This window comes from Labrus mixtus, chromosome 3 (genome assembly GCF_963584025.1).
Source record: "Labrus mixtus chromosome 3, fLabMix1.1, whole genome shotgun sequence".
Taxonomy (NCBI): Eukaryota; Metazoa; Chordata; class Actinopteri; order Labriformes; family Labridae; genus Labrus; species Labrus mixtus.
Window position 1 is genome coordinate 24,294,744 of NC_083614.1, and position 25,463 is coordinate 24,320,206.

The 25,463-nt window shown below is 38.9% G+C and overlaps 2 protein-coding genes across 4 annotated transcripts in view; both read right to left on the minus strand.

Annotated features, from left to right (window-relative positions):
• Positions 1-1,955, minus strand: part of rabgap1l (RAB GTPase activating protein 1-like) — a 110,167-nt gene extending 108,212 nt beyond the window's left edge. For both annotated transcript variants that reach the window (XM_061034110.1, XM_061034109.1), the window contains exon 1: positions 1,843-1,955. The gene's annotated coding sequence lies outside the window, so the exon portion shown is untranslated. The remainder of the gene's footprint in view (positions 1-1,842) is intronic.
• Positions 1,956-2,499: 544 nt separating this feature from the next.
• On the minus strand, positions 2,500-22,608 carry fam163ab (family with sequence similarity 163 member Ab). Of its 2 annotated transcripts, XM_061034111.1 has the most exons (5): positions 22,009-22,608; positions 5,735-5,818; positions 5,542-5,563; positions 4,963-5,077; positions 2,500-4,836 (listed from the first exon to the last, which is right to left on the minus strand). In XM_061034111.1, the coding sequence occupies exons 4-5, from the start codon at positions 5,053-5,055 to the stop codon at positions 4,435-4,437; spliced, it is 495 nt and encodes a 164-aa protein (XP_060890094.1). In that variant the 5' UTR covers positions 5,056-5,077; positions 5,542-5,563; positions 5,735-5,818; positions 22,009-22,608; the 3' UTR covers positions 2,500-4,434. The 2 variants fall into 2 exon arrangements, with proteins under 2 accessions (XP_060890094.1, XP_060890095.1); XM_061034112.1 differs by lacking the exon at positions 5,735-5,818.
• Positions 22,609-25,463: the final 2,855 nt, after the last annotated feature.

Below are 25,463 nucleotides of genomic sequence, written 5' to 3' on the forward strand. Positions count from 1 at the left end.
AACATTGATAAGCCTAAATATATTTGAGGAGCTTAAACCCCTCCGTTTAAAAAAAAAAAAAGTCCTTACCATGAAAATGTATTTACTCAATTATCAGAGTTGCTAACTACTCTTGTGATGATGGAATAATTGATGAATTGATTTACCAGTGAAGTTCTACATAAACTACTAAAAAAATGTTTTTTTTACCTTTAACCATATCCATCTTGAGCATTTCAATATTAAGGAAATACCCAAATAATTTACAACTCCTTGAAATATCATTGAAACAGACTATAATTTTCAAACTGCAGCACTGCTTCTCTTATTTTCTAGCTTCTAGCCTTATTGAGTTAAGTAAGTGTAAAAGATACTCTTGTTTAGTTACTGATCATTTTTGATTTAACATCATATTGAGATATCAAATTATTGGGGCGCCAGTTGTCTAGTGTTGAGTTTGCGCGCCCCAAGTACAGAAGCCACAGTCTTCAAAGCAGGCAGCCTGGGTTCTAGTTCGACCTGTGGCTCCTTTGCTGCATATTATTCCCCCCTCTCTCTTTCATTTTCCTGCTCTGTAATTAAAGGCATACAAAGCTCAAAACAAAAGACATCATATTATTACACTATACCAGATGTCCCCCTAAATTTGGGGGCGATATAATGTTGTGATTTTGAAAAATATCTTCTCTTTGTAAAAGCTGAGATTAAGTCCTGCTATGTTCTGTCCTCTCAAAAAGACTGTCACTATGGCAAGGTAAAACAACATCATTGATTTCACCTTGCCCTGCTTTAGACACGTGATGTGACTATGACTTCTTGGGTTTCTCCTCAAGGCTCACAGCAAAGACACAGTCTGAAATTATGATGTCATCCAGACACTCAAAACTTGAAGGGGATCCAAACTGTGAGGGGGGGGGGGGGGGGGGGGGGATGCTGGGACACCACAGCAGCTACTGAGATGCTACTTAAGCATAGGTACATTGTAATCAAAATTACACAAGAATAAGCCCTCCAGTCAAAAATGAAAATAAATTGGATTGTAAAAAAAACCTTTTCATGAATCACACTTTCTTAAATGCAGCTATACCAAAAGGGTCACCTGATTACATCAATTATGCAGATGTTGGAGCTCTCGTTTCTATCTTGAAAACCCTTGTCAGTGCCTCTCTCACGATATATTATTCTGTGTTGTGTTGGCTGTTCTCATTAATTACTGTAAAAAATGAAATTGCTCTCTAACTGAGTCTTCAGGCCTGGATGGAGCACATCACAGTCTCCCTCAAAAATCAGCAGTGTGCTAACTCAGTAAAGCAGATCTTCTCATTAAAAGCTGTTTCATGGACATGTAATGGGTCAATTACAATGGCTTGGGGTTTTCCGTCTTAAAATGCCAATCTGAGTGGGAAAGCACAAACACAGAGCAGACTTGTAAAGCGGATAGACTCCTTTCATAACAGCTAGCTAAGGCAAACAACACATAAGAAAAGACAGTCGAGGCAAAAAAAAAAAGAGCTAGCGGCAAGCACAGTTATCGGTACAGTCTTTCCTTGTCGCTGTAATAACATCATAGTTTTGTCTCAAGAAAAACCTGCATGGAATAGGGAGCCAGGACAGGTGAAAGTAAGCTAAACAGGAAGTACCTATGTGTTCCAGCGAGCTAATGCTAAGTGTGGCTAATGCTAACCAGCTCGAAGTCCAAAACAGTTGGACCACTGTGGCAGCGGGCTCACAGCAACACCCCGCCCGGCTCCGTCCGGAGGAATATAACGACAACGAAGAAGGAAAACAGCGTTTCTCTGCTCACTGCATGTAGAGAGGGTGCTATTATAAGCGCTGGTGTTGATGAAAGAGCTGTCAACTTACTTGTTTAAAGCGTTGTAGAGTTTCTTTCCAAGCTAGCTGTCAGAAGAGTTGTAGCGAAGATCGTATATGTTTGATAGGATGAATCACTCGGGAGTTTAGTGACACGCTTTCCGGTTTGGAATGTTAGGGTAACATCACGCATGCGCAGTACTTAAAATTGTCTGGATTAAATCTTACATTCACTTGTAAAATTATAGTATTTTTAAGATATGTTACGTTAACATTTTAGTTCTGCTACATGTGTTCATACAAATGACTAAATACATTTATTTTACCCTTCAAAAGAAGTTTGTAAATAAAATATTCAAGTTTTTTAGAACATGCTATAGTTGGATAAACATTCTCATTAGATAATAAAGTTTAGTAAATATTAAAACTAGGAATGACCAGGATTTATGTTTCACAAAAAGGGCATTCTTTAGGAAAAAGGGAACACAAGCTCAATGATTAGTTTGTTCTCAAATTTGATTTCAGGGTATTGTAGGCGCTTGGTTATTTTCCTCATGACAGCTATTAGCTGGAGCAATAGTAGGTTCATGCTTCCTTCTTGCCCTTAATCCTTTGATTTAGATCAAATTAAAACATCTGGTAAATTTGTATATATAGAGTACAGTAAGTGTGTGTGTGTGTGTGTGTGTGTGTGTGTGTGTGTGTGTGTGTGTGTGTGTGTGTGTGTGTGTGTGTGTGTGTGTGTGTGTGGTGAATGTGTGTGCAGTCTTGGAAATCATTACACAAAGATCCATTTCAAGCAGTTACAAATCTTTATTTGTCAAAAGTCAACACTGTCAAATTTTACTGTTTCTGTGTTTGTCAGATACAATATTTGTTTTACAATATTCGTAACCACATTTCTAAAAAGCTTTTTTTCTTATTTTCAAAGAATAATAGTTAAGCAAGTAATAAAATATATAGTTAATACAATACATGTTTATGGTGGTGGACAATGGCATGAAGAAAAGACTGGTTTTAATTCTCTGAATTCTCTTTAGAGATCCTAGCGAGACTTTTCAGGCCAGATGTCAAGAAAAAAAAAATCAAACCTGTCATCCTCATTAGGCCAGTCTTTTGTACATTTCCAACAATTTTAAAATAATTCATTGAGAACCCATCGATATTGTGATATATGGTTTGATGTTTCAGGATGTACAGTGTAACGGCGCTGCAGTTGACATTTATTCAACCTTAATAGAAAAGTAATTGAGAAATCAAAGGTGTAGCTGCTGATCACTGAATGTTAATTATGATGTTTGCCCTGCAAGAGATTGAGAAGTTTCGTTGCCTGAATGATAACAATAAGCCTGTCACGAAAACATATTGCAACATAATCAAACCACATCACTTTGTTTAAGGTCTCTTGCAATCCAGCTGTACACAGAAATATGAAGACAAATATCACAGAATATTATTGTTTATGGCAAGCAATGCTGCGTAAATGTCATGTAGAAAAAGGGCTCTGTGAAACACTTTAATCACATTATTCAATCACATAAATGTGTAGTTACTTCTAAAAAGAAATCAAATTAAATATCATGATTATTTGCATTTCAAAGATTCAACATGTGAGTAGCACAGGAGTATAGGAGAAGTGTGAAGATAAAGTAACACAAAGTCACACTCCGAGGTTCACATCCCAGGGTACATCACTTTTCATGAAGGACGAGATGGAGTCATTTCTGTCTGCTTATTATTTACACATCAAACTTTTTGCATCAATGTCAAATAGAAGTTCACTCGGTTCACTTTAGAATACCAAAGTTGCGTTCAAGGGCTCCGGTGCCCTGTTTCTTTCCCCAGGTTATAGGTTATACACCTTGATGGATAAAGTGGAGGTTCAGCATTGGATCTGGCAACCTTTGAACTTCTGTGTAGACGCTCCAGCTTTACATACTGTGTCATTATATCTCAAAGGAGTATAAAAGCTACACAGTGAGACAAAAGCTGCTTACAGTTAATAGTTTTTGTTGCATAGACAAAACTCATGTCGTCCATCCTCCTCCTCCAAACTAAAACTTGCCTCCAGAGGTCCAGGAAACTGCACAGTAGATGTTGACTTTTCATTCCTTTTTCTGCCTTCTGCTTTTTTTCCCTTACTTCATATATAAGCCATAACTCATCACACTCTTTTTTTTTTTTGTCTTTCGATTAGTTTTTAGGAACATGTGTAGCCAGAGAGAATCATCAATGATCTAAGATAGCCCTCAGTCAGTTAAGACTCAGTAACAGTCAACAGATTGTTTACAATTTTAAAACCTTACTCTTTATAATGGGGCATATAACAACATTTCATACAATTGTATCTACCTTCTATTACAGAATTACTATCTTAGTGAACAAAACTTGAGATTTTAAGGGTATAAAGTGAAGACCTATAGGTTTATAAGTGATCCCTGTTTGTCACACTCTTGAATTTCCAGTTTCACAGCAAATGATCATTGAAATCCACAAAAACCTTCCATTGATTTGTTAATGTTACCTCTACAAACATCTTTCTTCACTCAGCTCATCCTCACTCGCTGATGCAGTAGGTTTCCAAAGTATTTTTGTGTAAGTGAAAAGATGAGTGTCTCTGTGTGTAAGGGCGGTGTGGGGAGTTTACACCTCTGTGGTGATGGCTCGGGTGTTGGTGTAGAAATCAGGAGGTCTTCCTCTGTGGGTATCCCTCAGCAGGGTGCCTCGGACGGCAGGCAGCGGCATCGCCAGCGCCTGGTTGTCATAATGTGTGGGCATGTAGGTGATCCGCTCGCCTCCGTTACGCATCTCATCGCTAGCCCGGATGTAGAAGGGTGAGTCATAGGGGGAGCAGGTGGGACAGTAAGGGCCTCGCCCTCCTGTGGGCTTGTTGAGGTCTGAGGTGGAGACAGGAAGCTCTGGTGGAGACATGGACAGCGGGGTGATGATCGGCCCGTCCAGGCCGGAGACACTGCAGGCGTTGCAGGCAAAGTGTTGCTGAGAGATGGAGGCACTGTCAGACCCATTCTTTTTGCAGCAGTAGTACTACAGAGACAGAGAAGTGCATTACACTTCAAATATAAACATTTCAATACACTTTTTTATTTATACAATTCTACGTTTCACTCATCACACACACACACACACACACACACACACACACACACATACCTGGAGTCTACAGTAACAGAGCACAGCGATGATACACAGTAGTATCACAGTGGCCAGTATTCCTCCAGTTATGACAACAGTTCCAGCTGTCATCCGACCAGCTCTCCATCAAACTCTGACACAGAAGTAGGAAGTGACATCATCAGCAAGCATCAACAACATTCAACTGCACAATGAATTAAATCAAGTAGAGGTCACTATTACAGTAAACACATTTTAGATGAGTTACTGTAATAGTGCAAACCCAAAAGGTCATCTTCTATAATATACTGTGTGTGTAGATGATTGCACATAGAGCATGCAGAGTGTAAATAAATTCAAATTAAAGTATGCACTATGACACTCAGTGCAGCTAAAACCTGTAAAGGTAGTGACAACTTTTAATCTTACATCATTTAACTGTTAGAAAGAAGAAAAAAACACCTTTACACATGTTGTTATTAGTCTACACATGACATTGAAATGGAAAACAATAACAACATTTTTTTTAAAACAATCTTTAATGAATTAATTCACAATATGACATTTTTTTAAACAACAAAACAAAATCTGAATAATTCTCCCTACTGGAATACTCACGTTCAGCCAAGTTGCTTAAAACCTGAAGGAAGAGACAAAACAGAGGTAGTTAGAAATGACAGACAGACAGACAGGCAGGCAGGCAGGCAGGCAGGCAGGCAGGCAGGCAGGCAGGCAGGCAGACAGACAGACAGACAGACAGACAGACAGACAGACAGACAGATAGATAGATAGATAGATACTGTAGACTCACATAAGAGGAGTGTTTAAAGTTTGTAAGGCTGAAGACCATTCAAGTCAGAGGTCACACTGCTGGATAGCCAAACTGCATGAACATCTATGAGGAGAGAAGGAAGAAAACATTTGAGGTATAGAAGTTTAATTGAAGACGCGTTAAACATTTGACCCACAAGGTGGCAGCAAGAGAACATAAAACAATCTACGGTAGGACTGGAAGGAAGTCATTGTTGGGACTGTTGCAAGGAAGAGAGGAAAACAAGAAAACGATGGGGGGGGGGGGGGGGGGGGGGGGGGTACGGAAAGTCATGCAACATATTAAAGCATGTTTGCATGTTAATGCAGCATGCACCTGAAACAACAAACACAAACTAATGTCTTATTTATATGTGATGTCTTATAAAGTGGTGCTGTATGTGTACACAAACAGACTTTTTACATATTCTGTTGTTTTCATGTCTACCTGCCCAGGGACAACCTGTGCAAATGAGCTATTATGTAACTCTGGTACAAGTACACTTAAATGTTCGCTGCCCCAGCAAAAATAACCAATAAAATCAATTGATTTGAATTTCATAAATACAAAGGTTTTTATTAAATTTCTTTCAAATGTTACTTGTAAAAAGTACAAGTTAAAACATCATTAAAACATTCAGTTGGGTGATATGTTATAATTTGAGATGTAATGCCATTAGAGCAGTGGTTCTCAACTGGTTGAGCCTCAGGACCCACCAACTACTCCTTCATGAAAAATCTCTTGTATTTTTCAATCAATTAGACTTATTTAAAGAACAGTTGTGCAGTTTGGACCCAAGACGGTACACTACTAATTGTGATTCTTGTTTAAAAAAAAGGGCTTCATAGACTTTTTGACAGCATTTCTCCTCCAGGCACACATTTGCGACCCACTGAAAACGGCTCTGTGACCCACTTTTGGGTCCCAACCCACCAGTTGAGAACCACTGTGTTAGAGTTCCACCTGCTTTAACTAAACACAGCATTGTTAATGCATTCAGTGAATGCATGTGAGGATTTCTGTTGAGGAGAGTTGAGTTTCTATAGGTTGGACTTCAGTGATTTGGCAGCAAAGTAAATATATATTTTCATGAAATGTGTCCTGTTCTTCAGGAAGAAAATGGTTTGCTACAAAATGACAGGTAGGTCAGATCATTTTCTGGGTCACATCTGTCAGAAGAAATAACTTAAAAAATACAGAGTCAACACACACACAAGATCAGAGAAGGGTTTATATATAATATGAAGGCTCAAGCTTGTCAACATATAGGGAAAGCTATTACTGCTGATACAAACATTTCAAACCCATTATGTTTTATTAAAGGCCAGAGAAAGGACAGAGAAACTCAAATGTATCTTAGAAAGAGCTGCACACATTTCTATTATCAGTCCGTCATATATGATGTTTGATATCTAATTGGACAGCTGTGATTTAGTTTTATTTCCACCTGAGATTTCCCTGTATATGTGATGAGAACGAGAAAGTCTGTCATCCATCAGGATGTAAAGTGTAAATGAAATCCAAACTTACTGAAAAAAATATCTGACTTCCTCACCATAGAGATGCATCTACCTTACATACCTTACATAGTATTGTCTAACGCTGATGATATTATCTACCTGATATACGATACATCAGATAATCTGATTGGTTTTCTTCATTAAAAGCACCCTGAGCTAGAAGTGCTGTCAGCCTCTCCATTGAGGAGAACAGAAGGACATGGTGCTGCTCTCTCAGGCTGCGGTCTGAACCGCTACACCGGCCCTGAGCTCATAAAACATGTTTCTGTCACAAAGTACACTGGCCTTCAATTATTCCTTGGACCAAACGGGACGGCGGCCGCCAGATTCCACTGAACATCATTCATCATAACTTTCTCCAGTGCGTCCAGTCTCAGACTCAGTACGCAAAACTATTTTTCATAATTAATGCCAGCGCGGTGACTTATACTGTGTGGAGGAAATGGAAATAGAGTCACCGCTGTCACCACGTCATCCTTTACGCAGACACAAAATAACACACACATTTGTTTTTGTCACTGTTAAGACACTGCTCTGCAACTCGCAAAACTTTGGTTAGATTAATATAAGTTGACTTCATTTGGACAGCACACAGAGACAAATGAGATATTTGCATCAACAAACAAACACACACACACACACACACACACACACACACACACACACACACACACACACACACACACACACACACACACACACACACACACACACACACAAAGAGAGCTGGATCCATCACCACTGGGTCCAGATTAGAGAGGCCCTCAATCCCTCATACAGCCTGAGGAGCCCTGTATACTGATAAAACTTGTATGCATTCACACACTGTACACATACAGAGTTCACCCAAGCATACACTCCCCATTAACAGATAAATCAGGACAAGCTAATAAAACATCCATTAAAGCAGACAGCAGAGTCTCCATAGCTGCTGTTAGAGTACAATAACTGATGAATTCACACAAAAAAACGCCACAGAAACTCATCACAAATGTCTTCCATAAAAAATGTGACTTCATATAGCAGTTTAATGCACATAATGTCTCATGAATTCAGATTTATTCAGGTCCATTTAAGGCAGAAGAACTCATATTATCTGATGCGGCTGATAGCACACTACATACATAATGCATTTGAGAAGAATAGCAGATCAGGCCTTTAAGGATTCAAAGATTTAAGATTAGCTTTTGGCCTGTTTGTTGACATCTTTTGAGCTCCTGCAATTTCTACAAGAAGAAATCTGTAAAACATGACTGCTCTGTCAAAACAAGATCTCTTTGTTTGTATACAGTAATGTACAGTTAATCATGTCTGTGCAATTTACAAAGACTATGAATTACCTGTAGAAAAAAACAACAACTTGAGATCACATGCTTATGAACTGTAATCTTAAAGAGCACACTTACAGACATCAGATGTATCTAATTTGTACTTCTTCTATATCATGAATAGGAAAATAATAGGAACAACATTTAATGTAAAATTAGATTCCAAAGAAATACATTGAATCTTTATTTAAAAAGATAATATTGAGGTAATCCTAAATTAGAGTTAATTTCCTGTCATTTTAATGGTTAAATTTGAAGTTAAGGCACATTTCTGTAAATCCACATGTATTTCAAACAGGAAACACTGTAAATTAAGAAACAGAATATTTTCCATAAACTTATTTTTTATACAGTGTGCAACACAAGCTTAGTAGTAGTAGTAATCATCGGTCACAAGAAGAAACAAAGCTTCACATCAAAACTCTCATTGGTACATTGAAAAGCATCATCATGCTGTGTTTCTAAAGAGTATAATATTCAAATATTGGGTATGTTTCAAGTGAGTTGTTTCCTTCAAGGATGATGAAATCCTCCGTCTGTCATGTGTCTCTGTTATGGTATGGAGCTGCACTGCATTGTGGGATCAGCACAACTCAATGTTTTGACAGGTTCTTATTTTTATAAAAGTTTGATTCCTCAAAATTTTGGCTTGAGGCAGAAAAATACATTTGTTATCACACTAGTTACCCTGCTGACGCCTGTCAGTCAGCTTTGGGGGCTTATTTGTATCCTGAGGCTGTAAACAGTGCAGATGCTTAAAAAAGAAAAAGGTGCTACGTGTTACATACCGTTAAAATATACTAATGTCATGTTGTGTACAATTTCTGTACAATCCAGTATACAGGATTTATCAATAGGTGAAAACATAAAACTTATTTTTCACCTTCTCTACTGACTTGAAGATAATCTGTTCCCACGTCTAAATCAATTCCCAAATCTTTCTTTTATTGAATTAAGGTATGTTGTTGCGCTTATTGATTTTATATTTTTATTAAAAAAAAATTGACCACAGCCTTGAAAGTTTGAATAATGAGAGAGAAATCTTCCTACACATCTTTGTAGTTGGTATGTCGGTTATTAGAGACATTTACCAGCTTTGTTTTACTCACAGATATGTGTGTATTTACATTACGTTTTTACTGTTTTATTCAATTACTTTTAATTCAACTTATTTGTATCTAAATCTTATTTTTACCTACTGTTCTTACCTCAACTTGTATTGCCTTTTTAGATTTTGTTTATTGTTTTATTATTATCTTGTGAAATGTTGAAATGCTTTTTGTGCCTATGTAAAGCACTTTGAATTGCCTGGTGTCTGAAAGGTGCTATATAAATAAACTTGCCTTGCCTTGTAGCTAAAGCCTTACAAATATGTTTTCCATATTCCATGTTTCCACACTTCACTATCACATTACACGTTATTAAATGTCATCATGTACTATAAATTGTGATGCTTTTCTCTTTAAGGCTCCATTGAGTTAGATATTGTCTTTGTATTAAATAATGCACTGTACATTTCACTTGACTACTTTGATGTTTTAAGCTTTAACGCAGCAGTCATCTCATCTGTCTCTCGTAATTTGGGGTTTTTGTCAGCCTGTTGCATCAGCGTGTTGGCACTCTGTTGTGCTCACTTCCGTTATTGCCTTCCTTTGTTTCAGTCCTGCAGGTTATTTTGTTTGCAAAGATATACAAAATCAGTCATGTTGCAAAAATACAAGCCTCCCATATGCTGTTTTAGGCAAATCAGAGTGATGGGAATATCTGGCAAGCTGCCTCCCTCTCTGATCAAGCGTTCCCTCTGGAGTCTCCCCCATCAGTCTTCAGGAGCGTCTCAAGGACCTTGACTGTCTGCGAGGATTTTACAAGATTGATTCTTTGGATCTTAAATTGCTCGGAGCAGCAGTCAAATATTGTCGGTCTCTCTCACTATCAGCACAATACAAACTCTATCAGTAGTTGTAACATGAGGCTCGTTGATTTAATTCCTACATTATAAATGTAGTCTTTAGATAAGTCTAAAGGTTACAGAGAGCAGCTTGTGACATTGTTAAACTCATATTTTAGGGTAATGCTGGGCTAAAGCTGGGTATCTCTTTGGTTTAAGCCATCTGACTTTTAATTCTTGTTCAGTTTTTATGCATTTAGCTTGAAGATTGTCCTGTCAGCAAATGGATAGTAGCGCTTTGCTTTCAGAAATAGAAGAGCATATTCTATTTAATCATTTAAACAATCTGAATTAGATATTGAAAGTCGGAATTAGTTCCAAATACTTAGTTTTGTTGTTTGACACGTGTTTTTATTCAAGAAAATTTGAATTAAATGTTAAAATCTAGGCACCAGATTAGTGAATAAGAATGCCCAGAAAAACTGGAGGATCAAATACTACCTGGTACTCAGTTAATAGTCTTATTAGGAGATGTCTATGTTGTGGATTTAAATAATTCTTTCATGGCATTGGTACAGGCACTTTTTCTGTGGAAGACCTACAATCTACATGATTATCAACTAAATTAGTTTTTTCGATGGTCTGTCATGTTTAGAGTTCCTATGACATTAAAACGTTTTTGGTACAAAACACTGATTCAAACTTCCTGTAAAGATCAGCTGTAGGTTTCAGCATTAGCAGCGTCTAATACCCAAAGCCCACCTACCAAGGCAATAATTCGAGGAGAATCTCAGCCCACTTTCATTTTGGACACCACTCCCAAGTTGTGCGGCTGCTGTTGAAAGCACTGAGAAAAAACAAGTCACATAACCCAACTGGATTGATGGTCACAGTTGAAATGTAATTTGTCTAATCCTGTTACCTGGCATTCCAACAGCATTCATCTGTCTGTTTCCTTTTGTTTCGTCTCTGCTTTGGCCGGGCGTGGGCGCCATGATTGTTTTTGGACGTTCGTGTTAAATTTTGTGGGAAGGTTTAATGTGTGGGTGTGATGTGAGAAAATATCAGGGTGTCAGTTTCTTTCATGAAGATTATTCAGAGAATAAAAGAAGAATCTTGAATAAAATGCCAAAATGAAAACAATAGAAAATCTGTCTAAACTCAAAAGGAACTTTGCAGAGACGCAGCCTGAATTTAAATCAGAGGATAAATGTTTGGATAATGTCGTGTCAGTTCATGTTAAAATGGAGTTTGTACATATCTCACTCATGCTTGGTGGTTGCAGAGAAGTTTACTGTTAACCAACGTGAGATATTCAGTCAAATCTAGAAATATACATTTGTTATTTAGCTTCCCTTGTAAGCATTGACACAATGTGGCATACTTTAGTGATAACCAGCTGAAGAACACCTGTCATTTCCTGTACTTTAGAGTAGTATGCGCTGTCCTTGGTGCTGAAGTGATGAGGCAGAAACTGGGTTTGAAATACCCTTTACATTGTGAGGCATGGTGGATTGAGCTGTATGGCAGATTAGTAACTGGATTAATCTCTTTGATTTTGCAACAGAAAGTCAGTTCATGTTTTGTAATCTTAGGTGAAATTAACTGAAATACTTCCATACACCTTAAAATCTAAAATTTTTTCCAGAGAAGTATCGCAAAGTGAGTGATGCTTGCAACGTAAAACTACAGTACAAGCTGTCATCACTAGCACCGTAACCTTTACTGGAATGTTTTAACAACAGACTACATTGACAATGAATGACATAACGGCAGCTTTTAAATCAGAGGAGGGCTTTCTTTTACTTATGTTTTACTCCCGTATTGCATTTAGATTTTGAATCTGTGTTATTGAAACATTTCGCATATGTACACATATGAGAGAAGTAAGAATCTTACTTTGTGTTTAATCACTATTAAAATCTCATAAGGATCTAATCCAATTCATACTCATGCATACAGTACGCCCCTGCCCAAGCAGCGGGAGCAGCTCGGTGTCTTGCCAAAGGACACATCAGAAATGTGCCTGCAGGAGCTGGGGGGCGAGCCCCCAACCTTCCGGTTGAGAGACGACTATTTCTACCAACTGAACCACAGCCACCCCGCCCCTTTAAGAGCTCAACTCCAACTCTGCCTGTCTACCTGTTACACTTATGTTTAAACTCTCTCAGAGGAGGGAATGATATCTCCTGGCTTAAGCTGTTCATGTTACGTATCAAAATATAGTGGCTACTAAATGTAAAAAAAGGGACATTTTTTAAACCAAAACACAAATTCAGGAACTTAATGGCACAAAGCCTATAAATCTATAAGTCTACTCTTGGCTGCTGAACACAAGCCTCCTTCTTATTAAAACTACAAATCTGTTATTTATGTATTGAACAACCCCACTACATAACAACACGTTTTTAATGTCAGCTATTGCAAAACAACTGTGGATGTAAACTAAATTAAAAAGAACAAGAAGACCTTTCAGATTTTACTGCCTAACTTACTTTTACTACAGAATAACAAACCGTCTCTCACTACTTAACAACTACATGTTTTTGATTGAAAAGTGCTCCGGATGAAAGTAGATTAACTTCCTGGACACAACCACTTACATGTGACTTTGAAAACCTTCGTCATGTACTTAAGACACCTGAAGGACCTCAACCAACCGTTATCCCATCTTCACTCGAAAGCTGTCGCAGCAGTTATGGCCCAGTAGGCAGAGATTGATGACACCGAACATTTTAGTTCAATTACTTGATTTTACTCAAGGTCATATGGGGCAAAGAACGCGATAAATGTGAAGAACCACTCCCAACAATGATCCTCTTGGCCCTATAAAAGTACATGATCAATACAGGCGGTAAAATCCCCTCTTCTCTGTGAAGATGGAGAGAGATAGGATGACAGAGAGTTGGAACACACTTTCGGTCTTTTACTCCGTCCGTTCAGGACCATGTTCTGATGCTGGCAGATTTATAACTGTGTACATTATGCTGTTATGCAGCTCTGCAGGACACTGTACTCCAGCCTGCCAGCTCCTGATTCAGCCTTTTCTTACACACTCACTGTGACTCAGAATGTGGGAAGACTTTAACTCACATGGAGGGAGAAAGGTGCATTACTCACAGACCATCGGTAATTATTAATCACACATAAAATTCAATTTGTCCGCCCTTCTATAAAAGGGCTTTCACCAGACTACGAGGCCAGCAGGATGGCTATGGGTCTCCCACAAGTGGAAACCTCTTGTGTGAAAAAATGCAGTTCTTTGTATGACTTTGAATGTCCACTAGAGGCTGCCTACAAAACCAAGAAATCCCTGGTACATCCAGATAAAAATGCCCATTTTTACAGCAAAAATAAACATGATTACAGTACGGTAGATAAGGGGTTTTGGTCACTATGGCTCATGCTTTATTTGTTAAACCTGTAAGGGGATACAAGTAATTCTTGTCAATTATATCAAGGTTAAAACTAATGCATAATTAGGCATAATAAGGGGTGTGGTGTGATTTGACAGACAGGTATTGCAGAGTAGCTGTTTGCAAGGAGGCTAGGCTTCAGATTCTTCCACCACCCTAGGATAAACATCACACACAATCACAAACACAAAAAGTTCAGTAGTCTAATGTGACAGCGACACTGCCTAATCAGAATCAGAATAAAAATCAATAAAAACTTCTAGCATTGCTAGCTCTGACAGTGGATGAAGCTATAATTTCCTTATCATCATCATGAAGAATAATACATTAAAATGAGGTCAAAGGTCCTTAGACTTTTGACTGTATTGTCCCCTTCGGGAAATTCAAAGGTCAATCAAAAAGAGGTACTGGGGACATCGCTGTTGCATACAGTTATATAGGTGCAAATATGCACATTTTGAGCCACACTTAACCACAGCAAGCAACAACAATAAAAAACTGCCTTCCAAGCCCTGTAATGGCTTGCTCTTTAAGATGCTTCAAAAACGGTCTGAATCAACAAACTTCTTTCTCAGATTAGAAGGAGATTGTTCAAACCACTGAGCCACTGCACAGCTCCCCCTTCACACTGCAAGGCTTGAATTGATATTCTGGTTAATTTATGTGCAGTTCCGACAGATTCACAGCAAAGAACCTGAGCAGGAAATGGGCTTGACTTTAAACATGCATACAGCTCTGAGTCTCCCTGCTTTACGAGGTTTGCAGAGGTTTCATTATAGCTGCTCAGCTCCTGCTCTGCTATCCTGCGATATGCCAGTTTCTCTTTCACACTTGGCAGCAATGCAGCCTGGACGGGGCAGCGGGCGGCCGGGGGGAGCTGTAATTACTGTTCCTCCATTCTGCTGGTCAGCACGGCAGTCTCATAAAAAGGAAATGAAATGGTTCAGCTTCTATCTGTGAGGGAGTAATGTACCCCGAATATTACATTAGCATACATTCACATGGACATTTTATCTGTGACAGTTAATGAATGAGGGAATGGGGACACATAGGCAGGAATAAGGCAGGGCCGCTAAGATGCCTTGCTCTGGAGCAGAGGAGCAGAAGTGAAGGTTTAGTTTTAATATGCTGTTAGCTTTGTCTGAACTGTAGACCTGGAAATTAGCAGTTCTCCTGAAGACTGATAAATGACACATCTTTACCAGCATCCTCTGATATCAGATTTTCACAACTCACTATCAGTTAACTGTATCACACATTTTTAGCATTACAAGAAATGTACATACGAATGCCATTGCAGTTTTTGTAAAGAATGCTTATGTATGTCCAATATTCATTTCTGATTCCCAATCATACCTGGAAAGGAACCACCACCAAAAAAAGAGATGGCTTTAAGCTAGCTAGCAAATGTTGGTTCAAATTTCAATTTCTCCAACTATAACCCAAGCACAAGATAAATTAATCACCCATTCAGTTTTTTTTTATCCCCAAAAAGGAGTGTGGCCATGACATTTTGTGAGGCCCATATTCAAGCTATTTTGATGAATGAGTTTGCACCATAAATCTAAAACAAGGCAACCTTGAACAGCCAGCCACCATCATCTGTAAAGCCAGTGAAACATTTGTCAACCCTCAAGCATCACCAAGCTTTTCCCACTGCTGTCAAAATGGATAAATTAGACATAAACTGGTCTGAAAGCCATATGCTTGGCCGCTGGCCTTACATTGATTGAGTAGGTGCAAATTTCAGAGTGCTGCTCAAGGCCATTTCAACACATAGCTGTGCAAAAAAACTAAACCTATGACCTTCAGCTTAAAGGACTGTAATACTGTAACTGAATCCACTGTGCAATCCTGCAAACAGCCTGGCAGACACACACAAGGGCTCCTAGGACAAACAACTACTCAGATCTCCTCTCATCTCTTTGTATGAACTGACTTTTACCGATGATCCCATGTAAAGAATGCATGTTTAAGATGTCCATTATGCATTTTTTCCTGTAATGCAACCAAAAGACCTTCCTCTCGAACTGTTTACCTGTTGCAAATGCTGTCTCCATTTTTTTAAACAAGCATTGAAAGATGAAGATTAAGCATCTGTTCAGTTTTGTTTTAATGTCGTGTCTGTAATATAACATATAGATGTCCTTTTGGAATAAAAAAAAAGGGTCATGAAAAGTGTAAAAAATGAAAAAATGATGATCTGAAAATAGATTAACTGTAACAAAGTGTTGACGGATTTTGTGTTGTGTTTTCATTTGGAAACTGGTAAAAGACACACTAAGTGGATAGACTGAAGTCACAAAAATGTCACTAAAGTGTTTATAAATTCCAAATTAAAGATGAGTCAACAAGACATTTTGGTTAAATTTGAGCCATGTTAAATGTTTTTATCATATCAAATACATATTTATCTCATTGTCACCTCAGTTCACAGAAAAAATATCTGGAACATGTGAACTATCACCATTTCCTTCCTTACTATTCATTGCATATGCTATGGTAATCGATGGACTGTATTGCAGCTCCCTCTGGGTATGAAAAGAAGTACAGCTCCTTCCTCAAAGTGTTAATGTTAGAATTTAAGTTTAAGCCATTCTTGCAGGGCTGCAACAGGATCAGTTCCACATTTCATTTTGTGATGAATAAAACACAGTCGGGGAGTTAGTGGGTAGTGACATCAAAGGAAAGAACAAGTCTTAAAACAAAAATAAGCAGGTCCCTGAATTTGTCCCTGAGTTTTCTCGGTGGGGTAGTTTGACACGTAACAGGAGATTTGATTTAAAGTTGAAATGTTTGGTCAGACTGAGGGTATGGAGGGCATAGGGGGCATGGCTGGACTTCCAAAAAGGCCCAAGGGTTGCAGCCGAAACACCAGAGCGTCTGTTTAAAGTTACTGTAACAATCTGTTGTTGGAGAAATTGAAATTGCCCGTGGCCTGTATTGTTGTGTTAGCCGGCTAATGTTAGCACACTTTGGTTAGCATGCTTCACGTTGCATATAAATGACCGTGATCTAATAACGCTTACATGACGTTTAAATAAGCAGTGTGTATGATATTCTTCTTTCCTCTAGTCCTTGACTACAACAGCTTTTATACGCAACGGGACACCAAATAAATACAACGACAAAGTTACACAAAATAACATAAAAAGACTTTAAAGCGCATTAAAACAAGCACAAAGAGACACAGAAAATCTAAAAATGCTACACATTTCCTCTAAAAAATGTGTCAATATCCCTCTGAATTACAAACAGGCAAAGAGTGTGTACATAGTGTGTTCATTGTTGGTGTCTCTGTCAGTGTCTGCATCTGCAGGGTATCTAACTGTGTGCCAGTATGTGAACGTCACAATGTGTTTTGTCAGTATTTTGTGGGAGCTTATGCTTGTCAGTATAATTATGTCTGGAAGTGTCACTGTGAGTGTGTAATTGTGTGTGTCTGTATGTGCATGTGATTTTGATGAGTCACCACAGATACAGCAGCCAGCAGCAGTAGAGCTACGTTAGCAGATAACAGCGTTTCTCTTCCAGAGGCCTTCGGCTCAGCCAACAAGCCTTCCTCTGCCTGGCCTCTTCCTAACCCAGGCTGGCTGAGCTTCAGAGCTGCACTCACACACGCCCCACACACACACACACACACACACACACACACACACACACACACACACACACACACACACACACACACACACACACACACACAATACGAGTAACGAGCTCTGATCCAAGCCACCAAAACAACTGCAAACAAAGAACACCTGCTCATAATTAAAAACTCTAGAATAAACGCAAACTATAAGATAATTAAGTTTCAGCTTTAAAGGTCCCATATTATGCTTTTTCTGGTTTTATATGCCCTTTAGTGTGTTTTCCAAGTGTCCTGTGCATGTTTAGGCACATCTATGTGCAAAAACAGACACTTTTTTCGGACTTTAGCTATTGTGAACGTACAAAAGTAGGTACATAGATTAAATATACAAATCCCAAAAAGGGCATAATATGGGCTCTTTAAGAGAATCCAACTTGAGACAATTCCAGAATTGTAACAAACTCATATAATGTTACATAAGTCAGCATAATAGTAGAATTGTTAATGTCTCTGATTGAACATAGAGACAGCACAAGTCAGACATACAACAAAGTTGTCCTTTTTGCAGGGACAGTAACTCCTGACCGTGATGGATTAAGAAAAAGTATAGTAAGTAAAGTCCATGGAGTATTTAGGTTTAGTTTCTGTCTTGTGTCTCTTGTATGTCCCACCTCACACCCACCTCATCACAAGTGGAGCTCACAGGGGTTAATAAGGGACAGTATTATCTTTTAGTTGATGGTCCATGTTGTGTATGTCTATCCTTCAGTACAGGCGTACCCCTTGAAATTCCCCCACTATAGGGGGCTCAGTCAGACAAATGTTGTAGTTTGAAAGGTTGAAGCGATGTTATGTTCACCTGGGTAGAAAGTAAGAGGCTTTCTGCACAAAAATTCCAATGGAACAAATGGATTCCTCATTCTTTGTTCAACGCATCCACAGATTAAAAGATGCTGATAAGGTATTTCTCTCTCTAAAAACCCTTCTCCTTTAAACCTCCACTCTTCTGGAGATTCAAATCTATTCTAATTTTAACTTCACAGCTGCTTTGGCATGGCAGACCTGAAGACGAGGTGGTGCGACTGATACCAGAGTAACTTTTTCTGTCCTGCTGATGCTGCAGTGCAATTTGGACACAGCTCGTCTCACCTTTAAAGTGGAACTACAGCGCACCAGACTCGCAACTGTATGGCAATAAATACTCATCCAGCAGCTAGGAAAACCTTGAAGCCTTTTTAATAATTTACTAAACCACTCCTGTAACACTGAAACACTTTCCTGGGGTAGTTTGAGATCCTGCCTTACCAACCCCAACCCCAACCCAACACACACATACTGTACATGCACGACTTCCACAGCTTTAAAACACTCTCTCCATTTGTGTTGTCCCAGAAAATACACTGAGTGGAGTGTCAGCAGGAGGAAGAAGGACATGACTTTACTTCCAAAGGTAGAGTGAGTACAGAGATCTACATTCAGACAGCAAGAGACAGAAATGTTTGACTCACGCACCTTTTTTTTGTACTAACAGCATCTGTACTTTGTTTTTTTTTTAATTGTTAATTTTCGTACCACAACATCCAGAGCAGGTTTGATTTATTCATGGTGTTGGGATTATTATTTTTCTTACAGAATTACTTGTGTCATAAACAAATGTACCCCCTAGCTTATGTTCATGCCAATAGTGTGTAGATATAATACAAGACTGTGGGTCTCCATATACTGCAAAATTCACGCATATGACCAACACTTCATGATTTCATTTGGACCAGCCTCCCTTGCACTTTAGTTTCTTTAATGTATTTTTCATTTGCTTGGCCATGACTTCAATACTTAAAAATGATTGAGGAATATTTATCCATGAAGATGATAAAAAATTAAAAATACAGACTTTAAACATGGATGCTTCTTAGTGTTCTGCAGGATCAAAGTAGAGACTTTTAAAGCTGAACAACAAACATGATCTACAAGCGAGAAAGAACGGGATAAACATCCCAATACGTTTGGGCCCATACCTTGACACCAGACATAAGAGGTTTTATCTGTCCAAACAAGGTCAAATAATTCCTTTTTTCCCTTCAATTCTTTTGGATAATGTAAAATGTACAGAATACAAACGTGAAGTGACAAACACATGGCTCCGAACCCCCCACGCTGTTCTACCCAAACGCAAACTGTACAAACTGAAAGAGGACTCTGCTGAAAGGAACAAATGGTGTATAACTGGGGGACAACATCTTCATCTCAATAGGCTTCAGTAAAGTGTCCATATTCAAGTCGGGTTGCCAGATATTCAAAAATATGTTGTCGTCATTTCTGAGAGTATAAGTCATCCGTTCAGTAGGATGCAGCTTTAATTGCTAAGGCCATGAGAAGTGATTGTATCTAAAACCCTTTTTTTCTCAAATGTACATTAATGGCTGTTAAAGTTCCTCAACAACCAAAATCCCAATATTTATTTTACTGAAGCTTAGAATACAAACAAACACTCTAAGAGATCTTGTTCCACAGCAGTGATAATGATGATCCATGAGGATATGTCATGGCTACTAAAGCTGCTCAAGCTAACAGTTTCCTAATATAACCGTAGTCGATCAAATATTTAGTTTCCCAGCAAGGGAGGCTGATACATAATATCTTAGCACTGACTAGCAGCTAGTTGTAATTTCCTTTCAGTGTTATGAACTGTTGGAACAGCCTACTGTTACACAACCTATATATTAAATATAATTTGTCTGTTGCTGCTGTGTTAGCTGTGACAGCCCTGACTGCAGACTCCTCTGGGAAATCAGCCCTCTTCCTGTTGTATCCCAGCCACTGGAGGTGGAGGAATTAAGAAGTGTGTGTGTGTGTGTGTGTGTGTGTGTGTGTGTGTGTGTGTGTGTGTGTGTGTGTGTGTGTGTGTGTGCGGGTGTGTGTCTGTGTGTTTGTGTGTGGGTGTCTGTGTTGGAGAAAGGAGGATATAGAGAGGCTGCTCAACAGTTCTTTAGTCAAGCTGTATTTTGCAGCTTCCTCTGTGAGAAATGGGTCAGAGCAGCACAGAACCTGCTGCTAGCTGCCGAAGGATCAATACACTGCACAAAGCCCGCTGTTCTTCAGCTCCCTGGCAGGAAGAGGGAAGGAATGTTTCATTTGACCGTTTTTATATTTAATATATTATATTACAGAAAAAGTCACGATGCAAAAACACAGCTACATAAAGCTTCAAGTGCTGCGCAATAAAAAAGGTTTCACACATGATGTTAATGTTATCAATTTCAATAAGGAAACCAAATACAGTATTAAAGCTCCTGTAAGGAACTTTTGGTTTGTGTCGACTTTGGCGCCCCCTTTATAGATGAGGCAGTATTTCTTTGTTCATTATGTCCTGATGTAAGGGAAGTGTTTTTAACACACAAAAAAAAATCTCATGCTACTTTTTTTTTTTAACAGTCAAATAAATAATTAACTTTGACTCATTGCTTTGGAAAATGTATAAATAGAAAAGGCTGTCTCTGCAGCATGTTGTTAATCTCTTCACATGGCACCTACCCCGACAAACCTTAGGCGTAGGCATGGCGTAAAATATAACTATATGAAAAATAACCAATGTTGTCGTTGATGGTCTCTGAGGTCATAAAGAGTCATCAGTATGAATCTGAATCTTTTTTTAGAAACAGATAAAACTCCTCAGAGGACCTTTGAACAGAAGAAGGGTGGAGCACATCCGGGTGAGACGTCATATTATTGCTGCATGATGGGACAGAAAAGTTGCCCTCCTCTAATCAGAAGGGTTACATTATGAACAATACAATTTAAGAAACGTTGGAGGTTTAAAGCAGATAACTGAATGTCCTGTCTTCGTTGACGTCCCTGAAAACAAAGATACATTTGTTGGTTCTTCCTGTTGAACTTTTTAAACAAACATTACTCTATCAAATATTGTCACATTTTCCAGAGTTGTTCAGTGTAAAATATCGCTTAGCATTTAAAAGCAAAACTAATCAAGGCCCCAGTAGCAGTTGAACCCATCCACTCTCTGCAGTCCCAGTACTTGGCCCCCTTACAGAGACTCTGGATCTTCCCCTGAGCCCTCTTTGTGTTCAAAATATCACCAAAATATGTTGACCAAGGTCTCTTTGCAGTCACTTCCTTACTTAATTCAACATCTTTTCAAAAAGAAAAGGAGTCTTTTATCTTCTTTTTTTTTTCTTCCCCCAAATGCCAGCAGCAGCAGGCCACCAAGACCAGACAGAAGCAGTGTGAGGGATCACAGCAACAGCAAAATGGCAAAACCCCATGACTCCAGCTCGTGCTGAGCTGCTCCACTGTCACTTCCTCTCCTCTCCTCTCCTCTGGCTGCCTTAACGGCACATTTTAGTTTACTGTTGAATTTAATGTGAAGCTTTACAGGATCGCCATTTGAACTAAATATTGGAGACTTCTCGACATTTAGGGTCCGAGTCAAACAAGTATCTTCCCACTTTGACAACATATGATACAACAACATTTTACACTCAAATATAAAAAAGAATATAACCTTCCACATACCTGATCTGGTTACATGGTCCGCTTGTTCAACTCAGGCTAATCCTGTGGATTTTGACCGTGAAAAGCCACGAGCATCCTTAACGCAGCAGGAGGAAGGAAGATGAGCAGAGGAGGTGCATGGGACGGACTGCGACGGAACTTCTCCAAGGATGATCCGGAGAGTCCTGAGCGCACAACACTGCCAGGAAAAAAAACAAATAACCCGAAGACTAGAGGTCAGAGGGACGGCAGCGGAAACAGACACGACAAAAACGCAGTGTAGTCGCGAAACGCAAACAAACAGGTAAAGGACGAGCAGGACGAAGATTCAGGTTTAGCGCCTTTTACGCGCGTGAAGCCGGTAAAGACGCTTTCACCTTCACACACAGCGGCGGTCTTCTCAGGTCTCCAAGAGAGCAAACAACCACCATGAAGATCGGGGACCCAAGAATCAACACTGATACATCCAACAAGTGAGAAACGAGCAGGAGGAATGACAGAGTTCGCTGCTGAGCAGACTGGGAGGAGGAGGTGGAGGAGGAGAGGAGCCGCCCACATCACTCTCCCTCCTCCTCGGCAAAGGGCTGCATCTGTCTAATTTGAGTTGATTACTGTCAAAAAATGTATGGACATTTGAAGTTAATTTGAGGAAATGGGAACAAGATATGATTGTTGTAAGCAGCAGGGGCGTGACAAGGTTTTTTAGACTAGGATGGGCCAACTCAAACTCTGACTTAAACAGGGGGCGTAAAACGTGTGTAGGCCTCCATGAACAAACAAGTCCAAACATTTCTGTCTCCACTAATCATGCCTACTTTTAATACTAACATTAAGGTATCTTACAGATATTCCTGGAGATAGTTTCTTAAAAGTAAAAACAGATTTGCACCATATTAGGGGAACACCTGAGGGGCATTAGATTTCTGAGGGGTCTGGGAACACCTCCTGTAAGGTATCCATAGGCTTGCAACATTAGTTCCAATCAGAAGCCTGGCAAAATATTAAACTAAGTCAATGACACACTTATATAATATATATTATTTCACAAAATATTCAAATATTAGAGTATCTGACAGTACTGCCTGTCATCCAGTAGACTGTTTCCCCCCTTATTAAAGTAACTTCAATTATTTATTTATTATTAATTGTCAACTTGCCTCTAGACCCAATTCCAAGTAAGCTGCGTCTTTCACTTTTGCTTTTTGATATTACTATCATACCTGCTTTTACCATTATTACTGGAATTATATCCATCTGTTTTATTTGTTGTCGTGTTGCTCAGATTGTCTCTAACAGTCTCTCTCTTTCTGCTTCTCCTTCTATTCCACTTTCCAAGCACTCGCAGCTGATGACATGTTCAACATGAGTCTAAATCTGCTCGAGGTTTCTGCCTGTTAAAAGGATGTTTTTCATTGCTGCTTTGCTAAATGTTGCTAAGTGCTTTGCTTTTGGTGGATTCATGTTGGGGCTCTGTAAATAATACATCAAAGAGTACAGTCTAGGGGCGCAGATGACCTTGCAGTTCGGTCTATACAGACGCTGAAGTCTTTCAAGTACACCCCGATTCAAGTCCGACCTGCGGCTCCCTTCCTGCATGTCATTCCCCATTTTCTCGCCAGTTTCCAACTCTATCCTCTGTCCTTTAAATATGTGACATATACAATAAGGTAACTGATTATTGCAAAATAAAGAGTCATTGTATTGACAGAGTAGCAACATTATATTGAAATAGACATTTTTTTTCATAACCTCAATATTATAGAGTGTTTGCTCATGCTGTTCTCATTGGAATAGGATTCTGGGTAATGTGGTTGTGCACTGCATACTGTAAATACTTTCTACAGTAAACCCCCCAAACACAGACCACTGAACTACTGTAATTGATTTGCCCTAAATAACTGCTTCCTCTAGCTACTTATTGCAACCAGGACGAACAAAATATTGACAGAGAAGGAAAGCCTGGCTGACCAAAAAATAAGACGTGCAGCACAACAAAAACTTAAGACACACAGATTCATGATGTACAACTGAATCCGAGGCTCAGTTGAGGAAAGTGAAGTTCAGGTAATCTGGTTTGAAGTTCAAGAAAGCTTCAGGATGAGAGAATAACCAAAACTTGATGTAGGTCATGTTGCAAAGAAGTGCTCAAATGAAAAGTCAGTTGTCATGGTTTCTAAACCGAGGGTGATTGGTTGGGTTTGAACATCCTCCTCTGTTTTCTTCATTAGGAACCTTCTGATCTCTTTGGAAACTTTAAGGGGATAAATAAATCGATATGCACTTTCTCTTCAGAAGTCAAGGCACTGCAAGTATTCTAGTGAGTTCATTTACATGCATGCCAATTATTTCGCCTATTACCTCATTTCAGCAGTTTTTTCACACTTAAAACCGCTATACAGACACAGTAAGACATTTTACTTACATGATGGGATACGTTTTTCATGGGTTGAAAGGCAACACGTTTGTACCTTTAGCTACCACAAGTGACCACCGTAATCAAAACTTTGTTTATCGAATCAAAGTTTTTTGAATGCTGTTTAATTATCATTTTTATTTAAAAAAAAAAAAGTTCCATTCATAAGACAAAAAAGAAAAAGAAAAACACATGTTCAGGTCAAAAAGTGTTCACTCTTGTACTGGTGCTGATTTTGAGCATGCTTAACATCCGTTTGATTGGCCTCTGTGAACACTCACAATAAATTGCTAATCACTAAAAGAAAACTGTATGACAATATAAAGAAGAAATGAGAGAAAACCTTCCCTGAAACTGCAGCTCCTGTTTCTGATAGTTCACAGCTACTCACCAGAGATAAAGCTGCAGAGTTCTGGCTGCCAAATTCAGAGCTTCTTCTGTGCTCATTGAGCTAGAAAACTGCTGTCACTGCTGCAGAAATGTATTATTATTTTTATATTTATATCCTGAGCTCCTCTAAGTACAGACAAAGATAAGGTCAACCGAGAAATAATATGTCTTGTTATCATCAAAAAGTGTCACTGCTACCTTCTAGAAATGTTAAAGCAGCAGGGTACATCGGCAGAATAAAGTGAACACAACAAATCTGCCTGTTCTCTTTGAAAAGAAATGCTGCACCATATTTAAGTAATAGTTATATATTTGGGAAATGTACTGATAGTGTGGCGCCATTGGTCAGTTTGCCCACCCGATGTACAGAGGCTGTAGGCTGTAGGCTGTAGGCTCCTTTCCCGCATGTCATTCCACGCTCTCCACTCTGAGGGAATGCCACTTTCAAAATCATGCTACTTTTTGAAAATTACCAACCCTGACTTTCAGCTTTAACCGCAAATTCAAATGATGTTCCTTACCTTGCATGATTGCGGTACATCCTTGATTTTCTCATTTGTGGTCATGTAACAAATGAAAAAGGATCTTATTAGGGTTGTATTCACCACAACACAAAATAGTTACAACTTTGAAGTGAGTTTCTGCCTGTTATATAGTAAAACCTTGAAAAAGC

Bases quoted from the DNA above. Each gene is read 5' to 3' on its own strand.
- fam163ab (XM_061034112.1), bottom strand. From the start codon at position 5,055: ATGACAGCTGGAACTGTTGTCATAACTGGAGGAATACTGGCCACTGTG. The intron at 4,837-4,962 runs GTATGTGTGTGT...CTGTCTCTGTAG, and splicing joins TCTGTTACTGTAGACTCCAG to TACTACTGCTGCAAAAAGAA.